General features: G+C 42.4%; 1 protein-coding gene across 1 annotated transcript in view; it reads left to right on the top strand.

Annotated features, from left to right (window-relative positions):
• Nucleotides 1–1,073: 1,073 nt before the first annotated feature.
• CDYL2 (chromodomain Y like 2) overlaps nt 1,074–22,054 on the top strand; it is a 56,278-nt gene continuing 35,297 nt past the window's right edge. Inside the window, exon 1 of the mRNA XM_066327552.1 lies at nt 1,074–1,319. Coding sequence (XP_066183649.1) covers nt 1,296–1,319 — 24 coding nt within the window. The 5' untranslated portion in view covers nt 1,074–1,295. The remainder of the gene's footprint in view (nt 1,320–22,054) is intronic.

Below are 22,054 nucleotides of genomic sequence, written 5' to 3'. Positions count from 1 at the left end.
AGCGCGGATCCTCACCACCGTGAGCTCACTTCTCTTTACAGAATCACTAATCCACAGCATCGGCCGTGGTGGAAGGGACCGTAGTGGGTCATCCCAGAGCACGTGCCACAGGATTGCATCCAGACCGTTCTGGAATATGTCCGGACTCAGGTCACGCAGGACGAGGCTCCTGGGAGGGAACAGGTCACTGGGGCTCACCAGGAGCTCCACAGTGACGGCCGCCAAAGGCCGGGGGTCAGTCAAGGCACAGCCCGGCTCACTGGGCATCACCTTCACAGCTTCCCCGACACTCAGGTAAGCACCGCGGGGACGCCGGCGGCCACGGGGCGGTATTTCTTCCTCCGACAAACGACGCGGACGCGCTCTAACGTGGCGATGCCCGATGGCTTCGTGTCGCCGCGCATCCCCCAGTCGCTTCAAAATTCCGGCCACCGCCTCCACGTGAAGGGCAGGTGGCGGGAAGCCTCTGGCTTTCGTGTCCCCGAGTGCGCTGGCGAACGTACAAAAATACCTGAGGGGCGGCGAGCGGGAGAGGCGTCGCGGTGCCCGGCGGGGGCGAGCGGCGTCCCCGAGCCCCTCCGCGCCGCCCGGGCCGCGCTCCGCGGGCGCTCCCGCCACCTCGGGTCCCCCGGCGGCGGCCACACGGCCCCGGGGGGCGGAAGGTGCCGGCAGGGCCGCCCGAGGCCCCGCGCCCGCCTCTCCCCGTGGTGACCTTGGGCGGGCGGCGCGGCCCTCCCCGCCGAGCGCCCGCTCCGGCACCCACCCCTCCCGCCCGCCCCTCTATTTTTTTATTTCTTAATTTTTTTTTTTTTTTTTTTTTTTTTTTACATTTATTTATTTTGGCCGCGGAAAGAGTTTGAGGCGGGTGGGGGGTGGAAGGGGGGGGCGGAGGGAGGAGGAGGAGGAGGAGGAGGAGGGAGAGGAGGCCGCCGTCAGAGCGGCCCGGGGACTTTCCCGGAGGGAGGGCGCGGGGGGACCCGTCCCGATCGCGGTCCCCGCCCGGGGCGGGAGGCGGCGGCGGCGGGCGGGCTGTGAGGGGAGGGCGGGGGGCGCCGGCCCCGCCGCCGCGGGGGAGACGCGGCTCCCGGCGCTGTGCGCCCGAGCTGCTGCTGCTGCTGGTTACGCCAGCCCCGCCGCCTGCCTCTCCGCTCTCCTCGCCTCTGATTCTGCGCACAGCCAGCCCCAAAGCCTGTCATTCTGCAAAACACAGTTTACTCAACAGAGAGAGCGAGTGGGGGAGCGGGAGAGGTGGAGAGAGGGAGACGGCGCGGAGGAGCCCAGTCCCGCACCCCAGCATGGCTTCGGGGGACCTTTACGAGGTACCGGGGGCCGCGGCGCGGGCGGGCGGCGGGGGGGCGCCGCCGAGGGCAGCGGGGGCGCGTTCGGAGCCGCTCCCCCGAGCCCTCGTAGTTGCCGAAGAGCGGAGGAAATCGCCGAGGGAAGGGCTGGGGTGGGGGGAAAAGAGCTGGCGTGTGTGCCCGGGGGGGGGGCAGGGAGGGATGGAGCGGCTCTCCTCCCTTCCCGCTGCCTCTCTCTTTCTCTTTCTCTCTCTACTTTCCATCGGGCTTGATCTTAGCAGGCCTTGCAAGAGAGAAGGAGGAAGGAGTGAAGGAGAGCGAGAGTTAGCGGTAGGATGGGGAGGAGATCGCGGTGTGATGAGCCCGGAGAGTGGAGAAAGTCCAGGTAAAGTCATAGGCGCTCTGGACGTGCTGAATGTGCAGATTAGTGCGAAAAAATGCGCCTTAGCGCTGCCGGGAGGCGCAGGGATGGAGGCGGCTCTGCGCCCGCTGTGCAAAGTGCAGGAGCCGGCGCCAGGTTGCTTCACCTCCTGCCCGGGGTGCTGCGGGGGCGGCGGCCGGGCCGGGCCCCGCTTCCCCGCGGGCCGCAAACTTTGGCGGGGGCCCCGCTCCGGGCGGCCCGAGGTGGGGCGGCCCCGGCCCCGCAGCCCGCCGTGCGCTGCCCCCGGCCGGGCCACAGCGCCGGGCCACGGCCGCCGGCTCCGGGGCGGGCGGGGAGAAAGCAGCCGGCGGGCAGCGGGCGAGACCCGGCCGGATTCTGACCTCCGGCACCCGGTTGTAATGCCCCGAACTGAGAACGAGTCTAGCCGCTCTTGCCACGCCAGAGAAGAAAAAGGGAGGAAGCTGAGATGAAAAATAAGACAGACTGGACATGGGTGTTTGAAATACCCAGTTCCAGTTGAGTGCAATCAGGGTGGAAGTGCTAAAAACATCAAACGTGGCTGGATGTCCTACAGTTCTTGTTCTGGAGCACCTCCTCAGGCTCCACATTTCCTGGTGAAATGGCTGTTTGTGTTGAGGTTGTCTAGAGCGCACTGTTGAAGGACTAGAACAGAAACCATCACCTTCCAGTTGGAGCTGTGTGCCAGTGATAGGTACTGCTCAACCATCAGAATGGGCTTGGGTGTGAGCTGCTGCTGTGGTTGGTTGGACATGGTTGGACTTACTCTCCGTTTGATGATCTTGATGATCAGCTGTAGGGTCTAAAGTGCAAGAAGTGCAGGATCTGACGGGTTTCACGTAGCAGGTTTTCACTTTGTCATTGTCTTTCAAAGTCTTTAACAGAGGTCGTAGCTAAGGGATGACATTGCTCTATTAGGATGGTATTTTACTGTGTGTGACACAGACCTCCTCTGAAGTGAACAGCACTTAAACTCTCCTACATGGTGTTAAATTATCAGAAGTACATGATAATATGATTAGTGTCATTGACCTTTTCCCCCCCATTTTTCAGTATCTGTCATTTAACTTTGTAATTTTAAGGATATTGTATGTCAGCTGTACTGATGTTGTGACTCTAGAATAGCCAGTGGGAGCTCTGTGAAGAACAACTTTAACCCAGAAAAGTTAGTGATACAGTTTTAGAATTAATGGTTTCTGGGGTGCAGAGAAGACCTTTCTTTGCATGGTGTTGTGTGAGCTTTCTTTAGATGTTTGGATTAGTTCTAGAATGAAATAAAGCTATATGTCTTAGCCCAATGGTATCCATGCTGGTTCAGCTCTGACTCATGGTTAAAAAGTTCTGCCGTTTTATGATCCTTGTGTTGTAAGATGATGACGTTTGGTAGTTGGATGTGGGCTGTGTCACTGTGTGACATCCAAGTGAGGTTGCTCGAGTTCACCTGGTGTGTTCTGTGAGGGAGCAGACACACAGCCCAGTTTGCAGGCAGTGTTAGGCCCAGTCTTCTCTTTGCAGGCGTTTGCATGGAAGAATGTGGATTTTTGAACTGTGGTTCAAAGCCTCTGAATCATTTCCTTTCTTTGTTACTCCATTTGAAATAGTTTTGCTTATTGTACAATATGGAAGAATTCTCTCCACCAAAACAGGTAGGTGGAAGAAGTGTGGCTGTCCCTTTCTTGTTGTGTGAGGTGTTTGGAAAAATACCTCGACTGGTCATGGTGTAAAATCTTCATCTGCATGTTGGACCTGTGGCAAAAAGTACGTGCAAGGCTTCAGTTATCAATCCATTTGCATTTTGCATTTTGCATCTTCAGTGGGAAGTTCTCCATGACAGAGGTCAGAAGAAATGTCTAGAAAGCTGAAGAGTTTGTATGTCTAATAGGTATCAGTTGTGCAGATGGTAGTAGCTTCATTTAAAAGATGACTCAGTTTTGCCTCCCTGCTTTTTTCCCTTCCCAAAAAGCAGTTGTGTCCAGGGGATTTAATAGAAAGAAACTCTTAGAGCTGGGATGTCCCACACCAGTTTGCAAGTGAGATGAAGTGCTTTGTGCCCTCAGAGCAGTCCAAGTTCTTGAACAAGTAGAATGTTATGTGGATTGCAAGATGACCATTAAACAGTTCCAGGATTTTACCTTGAGATAATTTGGGGCTGTGGGTGTAAATAAACAATTTGGGTCTTGTGGTGACATTCCAAAGGTATAATGCACTCCTGATTCCTCTTTCACTCCTTAGTAATATCCAAATCCTTCAAGGATTCTTACTGAACTTCTTCAAGTAAGACAAATAATTAACTCTGTAATTTGGAGAATTTAATGCTGGCCACAAAATTATTTTTAAAGCCAATCACAATATAGAAGCCCATGATAAAGCACATGGAAAAAATACAGTGTGTATATTGCCTATATGAACTCATCACACTTTGGTGGCACCCAAGAAACATTTATGAATTTTGAAGTTTTGGATATAGATGTGCATATTTATCCTGTCAGTTGATTCATTTTCTACCGTCATATTATTTTAAAAGGCTTTTCAACCTTTTAAACTTAAAGATAAATTCAATTACTGTCTTTATATCGAAGCAAAATAAGATCACAGACAACCTCAGTGTTTGGTTTGGTAGGTGCCTTTTTCTAGTTAGAAGTGGCTTTTAATCATCTGAAATACCTTGTAGTACATTTGGGTTAGGACTGTGAAACAGGTACTAATTTATTCTAGAAGCAAAAGATCACCCATGAGGAGTTCTGTGTTTACTGGTAGTCCCTTCTAGACCTGTGTGTTAGAACCGAGACACTTTACAGCTAAAGATAATTATTCCATTGTATGGTAAAATGTAGGTGTTTGTTTTGATGGTTTTAAGTACTTTTTTTTTCCTTTACCAGTGAAGAATGTTGTGTATGTTTTAGTGTAATTCTCGGACTATATGAAATACTGGTTTGGCTTTGCTTGACTTCCATGTGCTTATGATTTCAAGCTTTTTTGAGTGGGTGAAAGCGTTGTGGAATATTCCTTTTTTTTTTTTTTCCTTGCTTTTCCTCCTAAGAGGTAATCCGTTAAATATTAAAGACTTAGGGTGCGCGTTTCATTGGAAATAAAAATCTGAAAATAAAGGACTGACAAAAAGGGTCTTGAGAGTAGCCTTCAGTAAGGCTGCCTTGGTTTGCCTTGTGTTTCACAACACACTGTGGATGCAGTGTTGGATGCATTGACAGGAAATACTCATTCTTTTTGGAAACAGGCAAAAAGGAAAATGTACTCTTAAATATCAAGTTTGTTGATTTCACATTAAAGTTATCAGTAAGTTGAAGTAATTTGTTACATTATCTGAACCCAGACAATTATCTCACAGACTCTGGTATTTCAAGTGTGTGAGATGGCTTTAGAGGGGAAAAAATTCCATATGAGCAGTGATCCTAACTTTTTTTTTTTCCTACCCCAGATCATCCTGTTTACTGCAATAAAAACCTCCTTTACTGATGAATATGCCAACCAGTTATCAGTACTGCAGAGATGCTCTTTAAGCTCATCTCGATGCATTTTTTTTATTTAATTTTTTGGGGGGTTGTATGCAATGAACACCATTAGACTTTGGGGGTGATGAAGTTGAAATCTAAAGTGGTATTTTATCATCGTGTCAGATTGTATTACAACACCTTTGGTTAAGTGATCTAAAGATTACAGCCAGTTCTCTGAAGGGGACTTACCATGTATGCATTTCTGGATCACAATAATAAAACCAATCTTTAAAGCTCAATAGTTATTGCATTAAAGGGAAGAAGTGACATTTTTAAAAATGGCATCTTCTCACTGAAATGATGCAAGGCCCATGGCCAGGAGCACATCCACCACAGTGACACATTTCAATTGGATCTGAGTCTGTTTATGCAGCAGTGTAAGAATGAGCTGCAGATTATTTCAGCTCACATGATCCACCAGAAAGATAACGTGCTTCCAGGAAATTGCAACATTTCCCATTTATACCTGCACTCAGGTACCAGCAAAGTCAAAACTTGAAGATAATAATGGCACAGTTTGGACTGCTGAATCCCTCTGACATGTGGAGACACGCAGATGGGAGAGAACAGGGTTGAACTTTTGGATGCCAGGTTTGGCTTGAGATGCAGAGTTCAGAAAATCATCTTTGCTTGACAAGGAAATGCAAGTGTTTGAGTGTTGTGCTTTTCATCTTGCATCTCTTTCCATGGAGTCACTTTTTAGCAGAGATACATACTTAACCTGCTTATTGAACTGAAAAGCAGAAATCTATTTTTTAATTATTTCATGTGTGTATTTTCTAAGACAGAAGTGACTTGGAAGAAGGTGGTGTATTTTAGTAAAGGCTATTACTTCTCAAATCAACCTCTGTATTAATACAACTGCTCTGTGGTAAATAGGATTGACTTCACAACCAGAAAACAGTGGCTTGTAGTAGGATCTGAGGAATATAGGACAGTTAAGCACCTACTCCTGTACACTGGCAAAGCTGTGGGTGCAGTGCTGATTTCAGTAATGCTGAACTGGCACTCACAAGCTCTAAGATGTGGTCATCTCTAAGTAAAACTTTTTCTTTTTTTTTTTTTTTTTTTTTTTTTTTTTTTTTTTTTTAGTGGAAAATCTTTACTAACTGTTTTGAAGAATCAGCTATTTATTAATACATTATCACTGATCTCTTATCAAAATCAGTGTGTAGAAGACAATTGTCCTCAAAATCAAGTAACCTCCGAGCAGTATTACCTTCAATTGGTAGAAATCCAGAAATTTTGTTGCCTGATGGAAGTTTTCAGGACTCTGTTCCAAATGTGGTGTGATTTGCAGTGCAGACTGTATTCTTGAATCCTAAACTGGGCAATCATCTGAGGTATAAATTGAGGTATAAAGATGGTAACAAAGAGTTAACCAGAGGTCCTTTCTGCCCATGTCGTGGGACTTCTCTAAATTAAAGTTACTGAGAGAGGTTCAAAAACAGACCTGGATAACTCTGGCAATATTCATTGTGTTACTAAGAAATTCCAATTTAGAGCTGCGTGTGGAACATTGCAGTGCCCGTGACAGTCTTGTTTACCTACAGTGTCACTGTTGCCACAAGCCCAACTTCCTCATTGCATTGTAAACTGCTGAGCATATTTTTGGACACCCAAAACCAATTGATTTCTTGTTACAGTCTTAATAAATTGTTTTATTTGGCTCAAGTGTAGCTTGCTTCAAGGTACAAATGTGAATTGTGCTTCTGCTTGGGAGGGACACTGAAATACACCCTTGTCTATCTTAAAAGCCTCAACATTTGGAATGAAGGTACCACCAAGTCCACTGAACTGAACAGGCTTCCTTCCCTCCAGTGACCAGGTTCAGTGCCCTTAACTATCCAAAGATTAAAATTGCATCATTCTTTATAATAGTTCCTGAATGACAAATACAGTGCTTTATTTTGGACTGATCTTTAATTGAATATTAAAATCCAGCAATAAACTCATTGTTTAGTAATTGCTTCTAAAAGTTAAAATATTTGGAAAGAGACAGCTCAAATAATGGCAAAATTTAAATGTGGTCTAATATTGAAAGAAATGAGCTAATTATTTTTTTTAAATCAATGAAGTGATTGTGATGGCCAGCTATGTTGTAAATAGCATTTCTTTGTCCATTCATTTGACTTCTAGCATTAGTACAGTTTCTTGGCTCTGTACATTTTCATCAGTGCAATCCCTTTTTGTTGTTCCTTCTTAGCCATATATTTTTCAGATAGTTTTTGCAACACATTTTATGGCATTGGCAGAAAATATTAAATAGTTAACTGTTTCTTGCATTCAAACTATTAGAACAATTTAATTAAATTCAAATGTTTGTAATGTACATTCATGCAAATACAAATATTTTGGTTTTGACAAAAGGAAATTCATCCTTTCTGCCTGTTAAGTCATAATCCTTGTTTATTAGTGAAATTTTACATTGGTAATATTGAAACACTAAAAGGAAATACACCTCAGTCTGTTTTCTTCTATTACAAAGAGCAAATGTAGATCACAGTACTATTTCAATACTATCTCATTCTGAGTCCTGATATAAAATATTGCTGCAAATCTATTAGGTCTCTAAAGATGTTCACAAGAAATTGATATGATTGACCTGTGTAGAAAAGAATATTTTTTCTCATGCCTCACCAAAAAGAGGAATTAGGATTACAAAATGGTAAAGGGTAGCAGTATGAGCAGGAGACTGCAACAAAACACTAAAACAAAACCAGCATTTAAAATATCTGTCAGAAAGACACTTTCATCTGAAAATAGCAGTTCCCCTACTTGGGCTTTCCTAGATGTCTCACAGAACACCCACAAACTTTGCACTCCATTCCTTCAGAGGAGCAAACCAGAAACAATGAGGATTTTTTTTCTTTCTTCAGGTTCTTCACTGCATTTATTTAGATTTTGTTGGGGTTTTGTGAAATCATCTTCTGTGAATCACTGATATGTGCTGATCACCAAATGGATTAAGAAGGAATATGAGGGACTGCACAGTGCTAAGTCTGAGCTCCATTGCATGCAGATTAGTAGCACCCTATCAAAAGAAATGGAATTAGCAGATGACATGTGAACATGTCTTGGTTTGGACAAGATGTAACATTTTATAGGACATCTCACAGATCTTAGGGTCAATATTTAGAGAAGAGTGATTCTGGCTGGTGTAAATGGTTTTTCAAAAAACCTTTTTTGTAAGATCCCATGGGAGCAGCTGGTAACAAAAGCAAGCTATGGTCCAGAAGGTTTGGTCATCTCTTAGGCCACCTGTTTGATAGAGAAGTGTCTATGAACAGAGGTTTCAAACACTGCTATTGGGACCTGTATTGTATAACAGAGCCATCAATTACTTGCAAATAATCACATTTACTCTTGATAATTTATAGATTGTTATTAGTATAATTGTCAAGACAAAAGTTGACAGTGAAGAGCTGAATGACATCAACTGAAATTCAGTGCTTACAAATGCAAGCTAATGATCAAAGGAAAAATAATCCTGACTATTCATGCATAAAAATGAGCCCTGAAGAAGCTGTTACTATTCTGGAGAAATCTTGGAGTCATCGTGGAAGGTTTCTGGGTGTGTCCACGTTTTATTTTAATTTGGATCACGTGTGTGCTTTTGAAGTGATTCTCCCTGTGATCTCCAGTTACCGCACCTCTGTTTGCATCACGGCATTGCCTTGGAGAGCAGTGACCACAATCCCTCCCAAAGAAACCACACCAGAAAATGTGTTTCAGCTCCTAATGAGTGTCCAGTCCATGGGACCAGACTTCTGGCGAACAGAAGTTTGCGTGTTATAAAAAAAGGAATTGAGAATGAAAGAGAAGATGATCATCCTTGTGTCCCTGGGGAACATGGTGCTTCCACCTCTGCAGTACTGACAGAATGAGAAGTAATGCAGAGAAGGGCCAACAGGGTGTTGAGAAGGGCATGGAGTGGCTGTCAGTGAAATGACAACTTCCTGGCTGGGTAAAGTGGTTGAATGGTATAGAAAAAGGCAGATGGGGGGTGTTTTGTTAAGTCAGAGAAGAATGTTATTTCTCATGGCACAAGAGAAGATACGCAGCAAAGGAAATAATTAGGCAAGTGGCGAAGACAAGGGAAGTACTTCACAGTATTTAAATCTTGGAACCCTTTGCCATGGGGTGTTGTGGAAATCAGAATTGTAAATGGTTTCAAAGAATGGTAAAACAGGTTCTTGGTGGATTGATCCCTTTATACTTTTCAGCACAAACCAATCTTTAAACTGCTAATCATGGGAAGCTGTGAGGGCAGAGCAAGGGCAACACTTACTCTATAGATGCTGTTTCCTAAGCATCCAGTTCTAATTTCTGTTTGAATATACAACACGTTGAGCTAAGAGGACCTTTAGTCTGACCTCGTATGGCAGTTCTTAGTTTTGTACTTACTACAGTCATTAAACAAACATAGTTATTGACTAAGGTGTTGATACGGTCTGCAGAGATCACAAACACACTTGCCGTACAAGCTGCATCCCAGTATTCTAATTCCTAACCTTTGTCAATTAATATCTTTGTGAAGCAAAGGAAAAATCAGAATAGTGGATTCAGTTTCTGCTTTAGAGCCCTGGCAGTCTAGATTTAGAATCATAGAATCATTAAGGTTGGAAAAGTCCTCTAAGACCATTGAGTCCAACCATTACTCAGCACCACCATGTTCCCCACTAACTCATGACCCCAAGTGTCACATCCATGTGCCTTTTGAACACTTCTAAGGATGGTGATTCCAGCATTGCCCAGGGCAGCCAACTCCAGACTTCTAACAAGTTGCAGTGTGTAGTAGAGAACCAAAAGAGTAGAAGAAGAGAGGAGGTAACATTGACAAACATATGTAATAAAAAATGAAGTTTTGGCTCCATGTTGTAGCTCTGCTTAATAACTGAGGCTAAAGGGTTAAAGATAAACTAGAAAAAATTCCAGTAAATGCATGGCATGAGGCAAATGATTGAGTCAATGTTACTGGAAAGTTACGTTAATGGAATAATATGTTTCTGATGAACAAAACCAGGTTTCTCCTACAAGTAAAGCATTTCAGCATCTAAAAAGTTTATCCACAGTTTTCCACATTTATGGTTTTGGATGGGATTCATAGACTTCCTTAATACTGTATATTGAATACATTGATTTGTCTGTCTGCCTTACCTGAATATACATCAGAAAGCCACTATTAACAAACTTTTAACAAACAAACAAATCAAGTGGTTATTCTGTTGTTTGAGGTTTTTTTTCCAGAAACGGTGATTAATAATATATTGATATATAAACAGCCTCATGTCTAACTGACCAGCCTGAGGTGTCAAATTTTCTCACACATACACAATGAAGTTTTTTGTGACATCACTTGGCAGTCACTCCAACAAAGGAGAAAGCATTGCTCATGTATCTTATTATTCTTAGTAATACAGGAGATCTTAAAATAAAGTGTGACATTGCACAATTTTTTAAAAGACTGCTTTGTAAAATTTGTTTCACTCTACTAATGGACTTGCCTTTAAATGTTACACAGTTGAAATTTGCTCTCATATTTTTCATTTTTTGAGGAAGGGACAATTTTGCAAAATATGAAATTATATTAATACACCTAATGAATTTGACTTCCAGAAATCTTTTGTGATAAATTTCAGGTATTTTAGCACAGGAAATCTGACAGGAAAAGTGCTGGAGAAATGTTGAGAAGTAAGGTTCACATAGAAGGAGAGGGCACATGCTTACAGGGCTTGTAAATAGGTTCTGAGAGAAACTGAAAAGATGTTGATCACAAAGTGTTTTGGTGATTAATGTAAGGAAGGAATAACAGACTGCAGTGGAAATGGGAATGCATGAATTTAGGATGACACAGCATGGGAAGACCTTCGTTGATGTGAAGTGACTGCATTTATCTCTACATAAGCAGAGGAAGTAGCAAAGTTTTAGGTTCAGCAATGGTGCAACATAACAGCAAAACTTCAAATGAAATAGGAATATGACTCTCATATCAAAAGGGAAACAGGGAGGAGGAGGGAAAGTCCAGATCCCAAATTAAGTATTAGGAATTAGAGGGAAAACTACATTTATGTACCAAAATTACTTCACATGATTCCAGGGGAAATAACCTGAAAGTTTTTGAAGGAATGATAAATACTGGCTGAGGAGGGGCAATTAGAACTTTGTGATTTGTCTGCAGTGACTGGAAGCAAGAGTCTGTAATAGAGTCCAGGTGCATAAAGTCAAGCTTTTCACAATCTGAAAATTGGAAAAGTTGAAAAAAAAAATTCCACTATTGTGTTCAGTAAATACTACCACTGGTTCATCATTTTCTACTGTGCTGACAAGTCAGAACCAATGTACTACAACAATCAGAAAAGGAGCTGGTAGAGATGATGAGGAACTTGACAGTGTTGTATCCATGTGGTCACTATTACAGACCTTATGCTACTGTTTGCTGCAGATTAATACGTGGTGGGATGCAGCATTTGTACAGTCAGCAAAATACATCATAGTATGGAAACGCAGTGATAAAAGTAACAGGAAACTGAAAAAAGCAATGGAAAGCGAATTATTTCTGGGGGTGGTTTTTTTTTGTGTGTGTGTGTTGTCTTTAGATTATTTTGTTTCATTTTTTACATTTGTGGAAATGCAAAATGATCACTTTTCTGTCTTCGTGTATAAAAACAGTGTAAGATAGGCAATTAAATAGACGGGCAGTTCAGGTAGCAAAATTTAATAAGACTGAATGATCCTCTAACTTACTTTTATGGTCTGTTAATGTCTTATGTGCAGTAGAAGCCCTAATCATCTGTGCACTGATGATACCCAGAAGGTGCAACAGAAACACCAGATAAAGTTGTGCTTGATAATCTGTCTTTACATATACCAATGAAATAGCTTCTCTTTCACCCTACACACACAGAAACCCTCAGATTTCTTAAGGAAAGAAAAAGGGTGAGGCCCTTAGCCAGCTTTTATGGCCTTCCCAATGCTGCATTTTATTTGCCTCTTGGTGTTGAGAATGGTGGTCATCAGTTAACTGTGAGAAATGTCAGTCTCTCAGAAGAAAATACTTGAGTATCAATGTGCTGAGCAGCACCTTCAGAGCCCACGTGATTTGGATCAGCTCCTTCCTCTACTTTTTGCTGGTTTAGGACCTTCTGCAGCATTCTGTGCACAACAGTGGTGTGTTAGTGCTTTTAGGGAAGCTGAAGTGTAAATACACCATCAGAATACACAGCAAGCAGGCTGCCTGTGTGGCCTGATGGAACTCAGGAGCATCAGAGAGCTGTGCTCCTTCCCTCTCCTCTCTTCTCCTCACTCAGCATTTGGAGGCCATTGGAAGGAGACTTTTGACCAGTAGCAAGTGATTTCCATTGCCTTTCCCATGCGCTTGCATCAGGTGATGGGTTAAAGCAGGAGTGGCAAGGTGGCCTTGTCATCTCTCCCTGCTGACTAAGGCCTATGTGAACAGTCTGTTGTAAGGCATTTATCAAATGGATCAAGATAATAAAAATTACAAGCTCTAAGGAAAACGCCCATTTTTTTTTTTTTATTGTATACATCCCAAGCTTTGCATTATTGTTTTCATCAATCTTCTGTTACACTGAGAATGTGCTTTCATCAAAGAGCAGCATGGCTCAACATGTGGACTACCAGTTGTAGTTCATAATCTCCTATGAGCTGCCTCTTGCTGCCTCAGGAAGCATTGAGAAATTGCCAGAATTGATGGACGACTGTTCTTTCTCCCAGCTGAATAGCATCTCCCCAGCTTTGTCATTGGGCAGCACAAAGGATGACAGACCTTTTTCTTGCATTGTTTGCCCATCCTGTGCTTTGGCTTTCTGACACAACACCACTTTCAGTATTTCTATGGAGTGCCTCAGAAGTAGTATCAGGAATTGCAGTGGCACAGAGTGACCACTTACTGACAAGCTGCTGTGGGCTGTGATTCGAATTGTTCTGCAACTGTGCTACTGTTAGTTTTTGTGCTTCATCCACTCATGTCAGACACCACTGACAACCTGCTCTGTTTAGAGGAAAAGCAAGTCTCCTTTTAACATGAACTGAACCCTCTATTTGTACCATGAATTATGCAATTTCCTCCCTTGCTATTAACTGCTACTCTTGTAGCCTATCTAGTTTGCAGGGGAAAAAAAAGGTCTTGCTTACTGATCAATAAGATCATATACATAAGATCATTACGTATCGTTTTTATTTTGGATGTGCAGTCTGCATTGTTGGTATATCATAGGTTACACAGCTCTTGATTTTCTACTGTCCATTTGAAGATATGTGTCCAAAGGACAGTTGACCAAGGACAATATTTTTTTAAGTATTTTTTATCCTCAAGCCACAAGACACGATTACTTTGGTTAACTGAAATAAATCCTTCTTTAATGTAACACTTTTCTGAGATGTCCAGATTCCCTTATTAATTCTAGGATTTGTGGAGCTCAGAACAGCTTTAACAGAACTTTTCCTAAACATCTTTCTTACTTTATGTCCAGCTGCTATTGCTCCTGTTACCACCCAAAGGCAGCCATTCCATGATAACAAGCATCTTAAAAGTTGCAGTGTAATGGCAGTTGATCTTTCCAAGTGCTGGGTTAGATGCTGAGGATGTTGTTTAGTACTGAGAAATCACCAAGGAATGTTTTTAGATGTACATTTAAATACATACACTTTCACAGGCATTGAGGGGGATAGCTGGGAATTGCCTACAGATATTTAGTAGTTGATATATCACTTATTCAGGATTTGGAAAGTACTTGAGAAGTAAGCCTCAGGGTTAGCAGAGGAGCTGTGTGATAAGCCTTAGATTTCACAGAGAACTGATAGCAAGACCTACCTTTTCATTCCCCCTCTGATTATACGGTAGCACAGTATGGCTTTGCAGAGACAGATACAGCCTAACTGAGGGAGGCAGAGGATGAACCAAGGCTGGTTTACAGTCAGCTTTGAGGGTTTTGTTTTTTCTTTTGAAAGGACTAGTCCATAGCTCCATTTCTGAGAAGGTTACTTGAACCTGTGACTCAAACAGAGACATCTCTGAACGGGGTAAACCAGTAGCTGCAGCACTTCTGGGACAGAAACTGCTGACTGCTCAGAGCACGTTCCCCTCTGCAAACATGGTGGCAGCTGCTTTCGATCTGTGGCTTCTCACTGCTATTGTGTGAGGGAATCACACTCCGAGTTTCAAGAGCCACAACAGAGAGTAAGTAAAGCTGTGGCTCATTTAGGACTGGGTGTTATTTTAATGAGCTTAATAAATCCTATATAGGACTGAAAGTTTCTTTGGAGTTCTCAGTCCTGCAAAGCGGCGCTCTCAGTCTGACCTTTGAGCCTTGTACACTGCAGAGCTCTGAAAAACTGCACCAGTTCTACGCTGCACCAATTTCAGCAACATCAGCAACCCCAGTGGAAGTAGCTCACCCACTTCAGCAGCTGTTCTCAGCGTCAAGTTGATCTGCAAAGGGCTTCCACAGCTCACCATGGTCACAGACACTTCCTGAAGTCCAGGAGATCCACACTCATGTAGAAAACAAAATTATTTGAAAGAAGTACCCACAGATAATAAGGAGTTGGAATTTTGTTAACCAAACTCATCACATGATTACGGCTGAAATGTTCATGAATGTTAATATTGTTCTTTTAAAGCATGAATGGCAAGGATTCATTCCGTGTATGGTATGGACACTGACCTTCAAAGGGAAAAATTCATTGCAGCAGCATTTATCTCACTTTTGGCAAAGCAGGGTGATGAACTGGTATATTTTTTTTTTTAAAGTACTATCACAGCTGTTTTCTGGCTATATTACAATTTTATTAATGGATGTGTATTGTAAGTTATCTGTCCTTGGACAGTCTACTTTGGAACAGTCAAACTAAAAAATTGCTTTTATAAAATTATTTCAGTGTGGTTTAATACCAAATGCTGAGAAATATGGTAGCTATACCAAGAAAATTAAAAGCCCTAAAGCTAAATATTTTTATAAAAGTCGCTTAAAAAACAGAACTTCAGCCAACTAAGTTGACTGGTTACAGTGCTGGAGAGCTTTGGCTGTGGACAGCTACAAGTATAGTACTGTTTGAATAACTTATCAGAATCTGCCCATGGTGTAAGGTTGTAACTTATACTAATACAAAATCTGCAGCTTTTGATTCAGATGATTAGGGAAATGTCCAATATGCCATTGAAAAGGTTTTCAGGTATCTAAAACCAAAAGATACCTGAGGGTTTGGCCCTTAAGTGAAAATACTCACAATTTTCCAGAATGTTCCTGGAGCAAAAGGAACTCTCTTCCAGTAAAAGGATGGTATCCTAGAACACAACAGGATTGCTGCATCTTTCCTTATGGTAGATGTGTGCTGCTCATTTTCATGTGAGAGTAGCTCAGACAAAGCAGCAAATCTCCCATGTGGCATATGGAAAAGGCAGTCACTTCACCAGCAGAGATGTACAATTTGGGCAGTACAACACAGCCATTTCAAGATCGTTCCTAACCCCAACTGACTTGTTCCATTCTGAAGGCTCTATAAGGAACCTCTCTCTGCTATGGGAAATGCTCCACTGCATTTCCCATCCCTTCCCTGTGTGTGCCAGTGGCATTTCCTTGGATGTTGCTAGCCTTGTCTTTGGAAGTCCCCTGGGAGCGCTGCTACACCCCTGCCCATCTCCAGCTCTCCAGCATCCCACTGCTTCTCTCTGCTGCCTCCATGCATTGGAAAGCCTGGAGAATAAGAGAGAATGTCCACAGCTGACTCCACAGAGAACTTGGCCTCAAAACTAAACTTGGGGTGTGTTTTTGAAGGCTGTGTAGGCGACAGAAGTGCTGCAAGGACAGGAAAGTGTCCCTCTATCTTCCTCAGACTTGGCTGCCCTGGACAAGGGAGCTCATGTGCCACAAACACTCACAGAATTTATGCCGTGGAGTTCCCTGATGATGCAGAACTGGGTTATTTCAGTGGATATTGATTCACTAGTCATGAATTTCATTTGAGAAAATCATGTAATTTTTGGTTCACTGTCTGCTCTAAAGTGACAGCAGCTCTTTTACATACCCCAATAGGTTCAGCAAACTATTTAGTCAGTTTGAGATTGAGAAGAAAACACTCTTGCGTCTTCATTTCCCAAAAGCAGCTGATGGTGAATCACTTGTGCCTAGTGAATGGTCTGTCAGGTCAGCAAAACAAACCCCTTGCTTAATTTTGGGCACGTATGTCCAAAACACACTTATTCTTTGGATAAAAAATGTACTTTACTATGGTAAAAAAAAAAAAAAAAGACACTAACTCAAATTATTTAACTCCTTACACTTTATTAATGTTTTGTGTGTCTGCTTTCAGAACACTCTTAGAGTGTTCTGTTTCACTTTGTTTAATTGGTATTTTTGAATTAGTGACATAGAGTTTTTAAAAACCCAAGCACTGAAAAAAATGTTAAGGTAAATAGCTAATTTTTTTATAGATCTGCATCTTTCATAGATGACTTATTTTTAAGCTTTTGTACTTAGGTAGTATTATGACTCTAATTGAATTCAAATACCTATTTAGTACTTGAACTTTTTGCAGTCGAGCTAGGCTGTTGTTGTCCTGTTTCCAGCAGGGTACAGATCTATGCAGATGTAAAGCAGTTTGCAGACAGATGTGGGTAATTATATAGTTGTTTGCAGTGATCCAGTATAGCACAGTGAAAACGTCTCTTTGGCCATGTGACTGAGCACATGGGTACAGATTTAGGACTATAAGTAATAAATTTTTGCATGCCAGAAATAAGACTGGGGCACAGAACTGAGCACATCTTCTGTGCATTTAATTTTTCCATTTTTTTAGTCAAAATTGTGCTGTTTTAAGTGGAGGTCCGTTGTTTTTCTAAGCCATAAAACTAAGAAAAGAAGTTACTTGTATTGATCTGGTGAATGCAGTTATCATAGTCCCACTCTTTATAATAAAGTGCTCTCTCCCAGTAATATAAAAAATAACATGAATTTGAACTTTAAACACAAGTGATGAACCCTAACATTTGGGATGAAGTTTCAGAATATGACTCTAAAGCAGCTACAAAATTTTAGACAGAGCCATCACATTAGCTCCTAAATTTTGCAAAATGTAAAGAAACATGGAGACCATCTGTTCAGTAAGTTGCAAACCACTTTGCAGGATTTAATGTTTGGAAAATTAAATTAACCAAGAGATATAAAAAGTGTCAGTGACTGGAAGTTTACCCTTCAAAATTAGAGTTGAAACACACTTTTTAACATTAAGGTTATAGCATTCTGTTTATGGGACTTCGATTCACTACCAGCAATGGTGTACTTTCCGTGAATCATGTCAAATTAAGACGTGATGACTTTGTAATAATGTGGTTTAAGAAAATCAGAATTTGAGACCTCATGCAGATGAAGAACGTTCCTGTGTAACCCAGGATGGGTTCAGTGGGTATAATTGTCTTTTTGGCATTCAAATCTGTAACTGTGAGTAAGTAATGGCATAACACACAAATAAGCAAATCTGGGCCCTCATACTGAAAAGGAATATGGATTCCTCTTAACAGAGTGGCTCTTTGGTGACCTAGTATGCAACATTTACTCTAGATCTGTATTTGAGTTTATATCTATGTTTCTTTGGGTTTTTAGTGTTATCAAGACACTATATCCCCAAAGGTTTATAGCCAAAGAATAAACATTTGTCAAAAAAGGAAAATTCGGGTAACACTGAAAAAAATTTTGTGATATCATTTGTCATTTACTCCAGAAGGTCACTATTATTTTAATAATTTTGTTACACTAAACACCTAAAATGCTAGAAACCTCAAGCTCAAATATGCAGAGCTTCTTACCATTATTTTTAGAACATTTGATGAACAGGATACTATTAGCTTTTTATGTTAAACAGTGACTAAGAATCTATAGTTGGAAGAAAGACATGGTGACCAACTGTTGGAGAATGAGTTCTAGTGTGTGAATAAACTGTAAAGTGTAGATCACTGTGATGGAGCAGAAGCTTCCACTAAGTAATGCTGTTTGAAATAACAAGTGATTTCAGACTCTAATTCTTTAGAATTATACATTTTTTTCACTGTACACACAGTATATTTAGATGTGTGTACTGGATGCCCTTCATTGAACAATGCCCAAAATTACTTACATAATTAGATTTAATGATGCTGACTTACGAGTCTGTGACTAGATGGGCACTAGAAAAGGGAAGGAGCCATGTCTTGAGGATAGTTTATTATCCCATATAATTTTGGGGGGTTTTGATCTGTTGGTGCCCAGAGTGGTGGCTGGGGTCCCTGGCTCTGGGGCTATGACGATGTTGGGGAGCCAGGCTGGGGTTTCCAAAGGGAGTTGAGAGCAGGGTGAGAGGCAGCCCTTCTTTCCAGCATGTTCTGTTCAACTGGATAGCGGCAGCTGGTATCTTCGACCTGCATCCTGCTGTTTCTGTGGGTTTTGCCTGCTTCTTTTTGGGTTTTATTTTTGCTTCAGCACTGTGACTGAGTTTGGTGGTTCGGCTTTTTTTGCTACTGTGCTGTTGGGAAGCCCAGAGCCAGTGCATGCCCACCATTTCCCACTGGGCACTGCCCTTCCCCTCCTGTGCCCAGACCCAGGGACCAGCCAGCGCTGGGGAGAAATCCCAGAGGGTCTCTCTGCCGTGTCTGGGAGCTGGGCTGCTGCTGCCCAGTCCCTGCCATGCCTCTACAGCTGCTCCAGGGCTTGTGCTACGCTGGAGCTGTTTGGGAGCTCCCACGGTCCAGCTACAGCTGCAGAGCTGCTGCTGCCTCTTGCTTGCTGCCCCAGGTGAGCTTGCCCTGCCGTTCTGGCTTCTGAGGTTTCCTGCTACAGCTCCTTTCACTATCCAGAGGAGGCACCGGGATCAGCTGCCCTGGTGGGTTTGTAAAGCCCTTTCTCCATCCCGTCGCACTGCCATTACGGTGTGGGGACTGGCGCCACAGTGCCCCCTGCAGCTGTGGAGGAATCATGGCAGCCCCTGCCCGGCCAGGAGCCACCAGCGCCCCTGCTGGCTGTGCCTGGAACTGCACCGCAGGGGAAGGTGCTGCAGCCGAGAGAGGCTGTCACGGGGTTTCTGGAGGGGATAAGGTTCCACAGTTTCAATATCTAGCATTTATTCCAATTGTTTGGGTTTTTTAAGAAACTGTTTTTTTCACTTTCACTCCCTGGTATCCATTTCTCTCATGGACAGAAGAAAACGGAGTTATTGAAGCTCTTTTCTCATTAGAGGAAACGCTCATTCCTGGGGCGTTTTCTCCTGAAATTTGTCTCAAAACCGAGAAAAACCAAAATCATAAAATGTAGATTCTGGGGTAAAGAGAGCCTGAAAAATATCATTGTTCCTTAAATACCTAATTTTTTAATAATATTCTTTAAAAGACTATTTTTAAAAAATTCACGCCAAATAGATTTTTTTTTTATTGAAGATAAATTGCACTTCTGACCCTTACGAAGAATTGAAGTAGCTAATTGATTAACTTGGACAGGACTGTCCATTTTGATACATATGGTATTATGAAGGGTTAAAACCAAACAATTGAAAATAGAAAGATTTCAGACATTCAGATTATTTTGAATAAAAATTATTTTATATTCTATGACCATCAGAGGAGTTTATTAAACACCTCACAGTGCCATCTGAGTAAGGAACATTTCTAGCAAAATGCAGGAGATGTACAGACACTTCTTTCTCCTTTACTGTCAGCTTCAGAAGACTTTCAAGCCATTTAGAGAGAAACTGGAGACTATTCCATCCATTTTTCCCCAGTGTCATCTAACCAGTATTTATCCTTACACATCATAAAATATCTGCAATTCCCTCTAGAAGTAATTCACTGGTGCAAACTTGCCTTTTAAAACCTGCACTAACTATTTATGATTGTTGCATTAATGGAATCAAGAAGGCAAAACTGCAAAGATCCTGGAGCATACGTGCTGCCTCTGCTGCCTTTGCCCTGTACTGCACAGTCCATGTGACATTCAGCAGCCAAGGGCAAGGTCTTTTCCAGAATAACAATGAATTTTTGCACAGCAAAACTAACATCTCTGTCTTTGGGGCACACTAGGCAATCATTAGCACTTTTCTGACAGACACTCTGCACTAGATTTTGTGATTAACATATTCTGACCATTTCATTTCAAGAACAAGTCAAACGTTATGGCACGCTACGTATTAAAGGGAAGTGCTCACTGCTGTAAGCTCCCCCTTTAATGCTGTAATAACAGTAATGATCATTAGTATCCATGTAGTAGGATAGGTTTACATAGTGCTTTTTAACTATGAAAATAACATTTCAGAGTGGTAATTGGGGAAATATATACTCTCTAGGGAAATCCTCTGATTATCTAAAAATAAACTTGGTTTGTTGAAATCCTTCTTGCATGACCACAAAAGTGTCTTGTTTCTTTGGAATTAAAATAAAATTAAACATGTGCACATAATTTTGAAATCTTCAAAACATGAAATACTTTCTTACTATCTACGAGGCAAGATTAGTTATTCTAGATACCTTACATTAGTTATTAGCCCTAAAAATATTCCATCTTGCTCAGTCAAGTTCTGAAGAGCTCTAAGGGCAGATATTCCACAGCCTCTGTGGACATCTGTCCCAGTATTTGACCACATGTATGGTTTGTGCTAGGCATGACAGTGAGGACAGCAGAAGATTATTATTGACTCATTAGAATCAGATTAGCTAGCTGTCCAATTCATAAGAGTCCTAGAAGTTAAAAGTCCTTTTTGTAAGCTCATAAACCATTTGCAAGTGGGATCTTAGTATTAAATGTGGCTCAGAGGTTTGTTACAGTAAAGTGGGAATTTAAGCTTCCATTCATGAAGTATCTGGAAAACAGTTTGGGTTTTGGTTGTGGAGCACCAGTGTGCATTGGTCTCTGCACTAACCCTCAGTTAATAAGAAGCAGACAGCTGCAGCCTTGCCCAGCTCCAGTTTGTGACTGGCATAGTGCCACGGAAAGAACATGCACTAGCCCAGTCCCAGTGAGACAAATGTAGGGAATGAATCTCAGAAAAACCTACATTTATAAAAATATAATTCTAAAATTGCCCTGTTCTGCAGAGGGACATGGAACAAAGCCCTTTGCCACATCATTGCTGCCAATGCATCCAGGAGCAGCTGAGGTATTCACACAACCGCCAAGTTAGGAATCTGACTAACAAATACATGGAAAATTTCCTCAGTAATATATTCACTACTTACATATTCAATACTGCTTCGAGCATAGACATTTCTAAATGGTTCCTCAGCTTCATCAGAGTTCCAGTCTCACCCTGACACTTGATGGGTCTGCACCATCTCTGGACAGAAACAGAAGGTAGCTGCAGGATGGAGATGTGCACATGCCTCCAGTAACCCTTGGAGTGATCTAGCCAGTGTGTGGAGCAGGATGGCAAGTCTGTACCTGGGAAACCTCAGTGTTGTTCCTTAGGACCTCCCTGAAAGGAGTAATGGATTCCAGTCTAGAGCAACTCCTATGACTGGAAGTATGGCCAGCACTTGGCTGAAACCTTATCATCAGGAATCATGATGGCCTGAAAGAACTGAAGACTTCATCAGTTAACAAATCCTTGGCTTGAGTGAATTACCAGGGCTAACAGAGGACATGCTGAGATGAAGGAATGATGCCCAAAGGCAGCTTTCAGGAGGTGAAGGGCCTGAAGGAGAGTAACCTGTGGTTGTCTCCTCAGCAGCACAATCAGTGGCTGTGATGGCAGCTCCCAGGGACTCTGCATTGCCAGAAGAGTTTCAGGGCAGCGTGTGGCCAGAGCGTGCCATGCAGTGTGGTGTGGTCAGCCTGACTCACTGCAGACACTGGGACAAGCTCACA

The sequence above is a fragment of the Sylvia atricapilla genome, chromosome 12 (genome assembly GCF_009819655.1).
Source record: "Sylvia atricapilla isolate bSylAtr1 chromosome 12, bSylAtr1.pri, whole genome shotgun sequence".
NCBI classification, from domain to species: Eukaryota; Metazoa; Chordata; class Aves; order Passeriformes; family Sylviidae; genus Sylvia; species Sylvia atricapilla.
The sequence above is the reverse complement of the archived record's forward strand: the minus strand, read 5'-3'. Positions and strand labels throughout refer to the sequence as shown.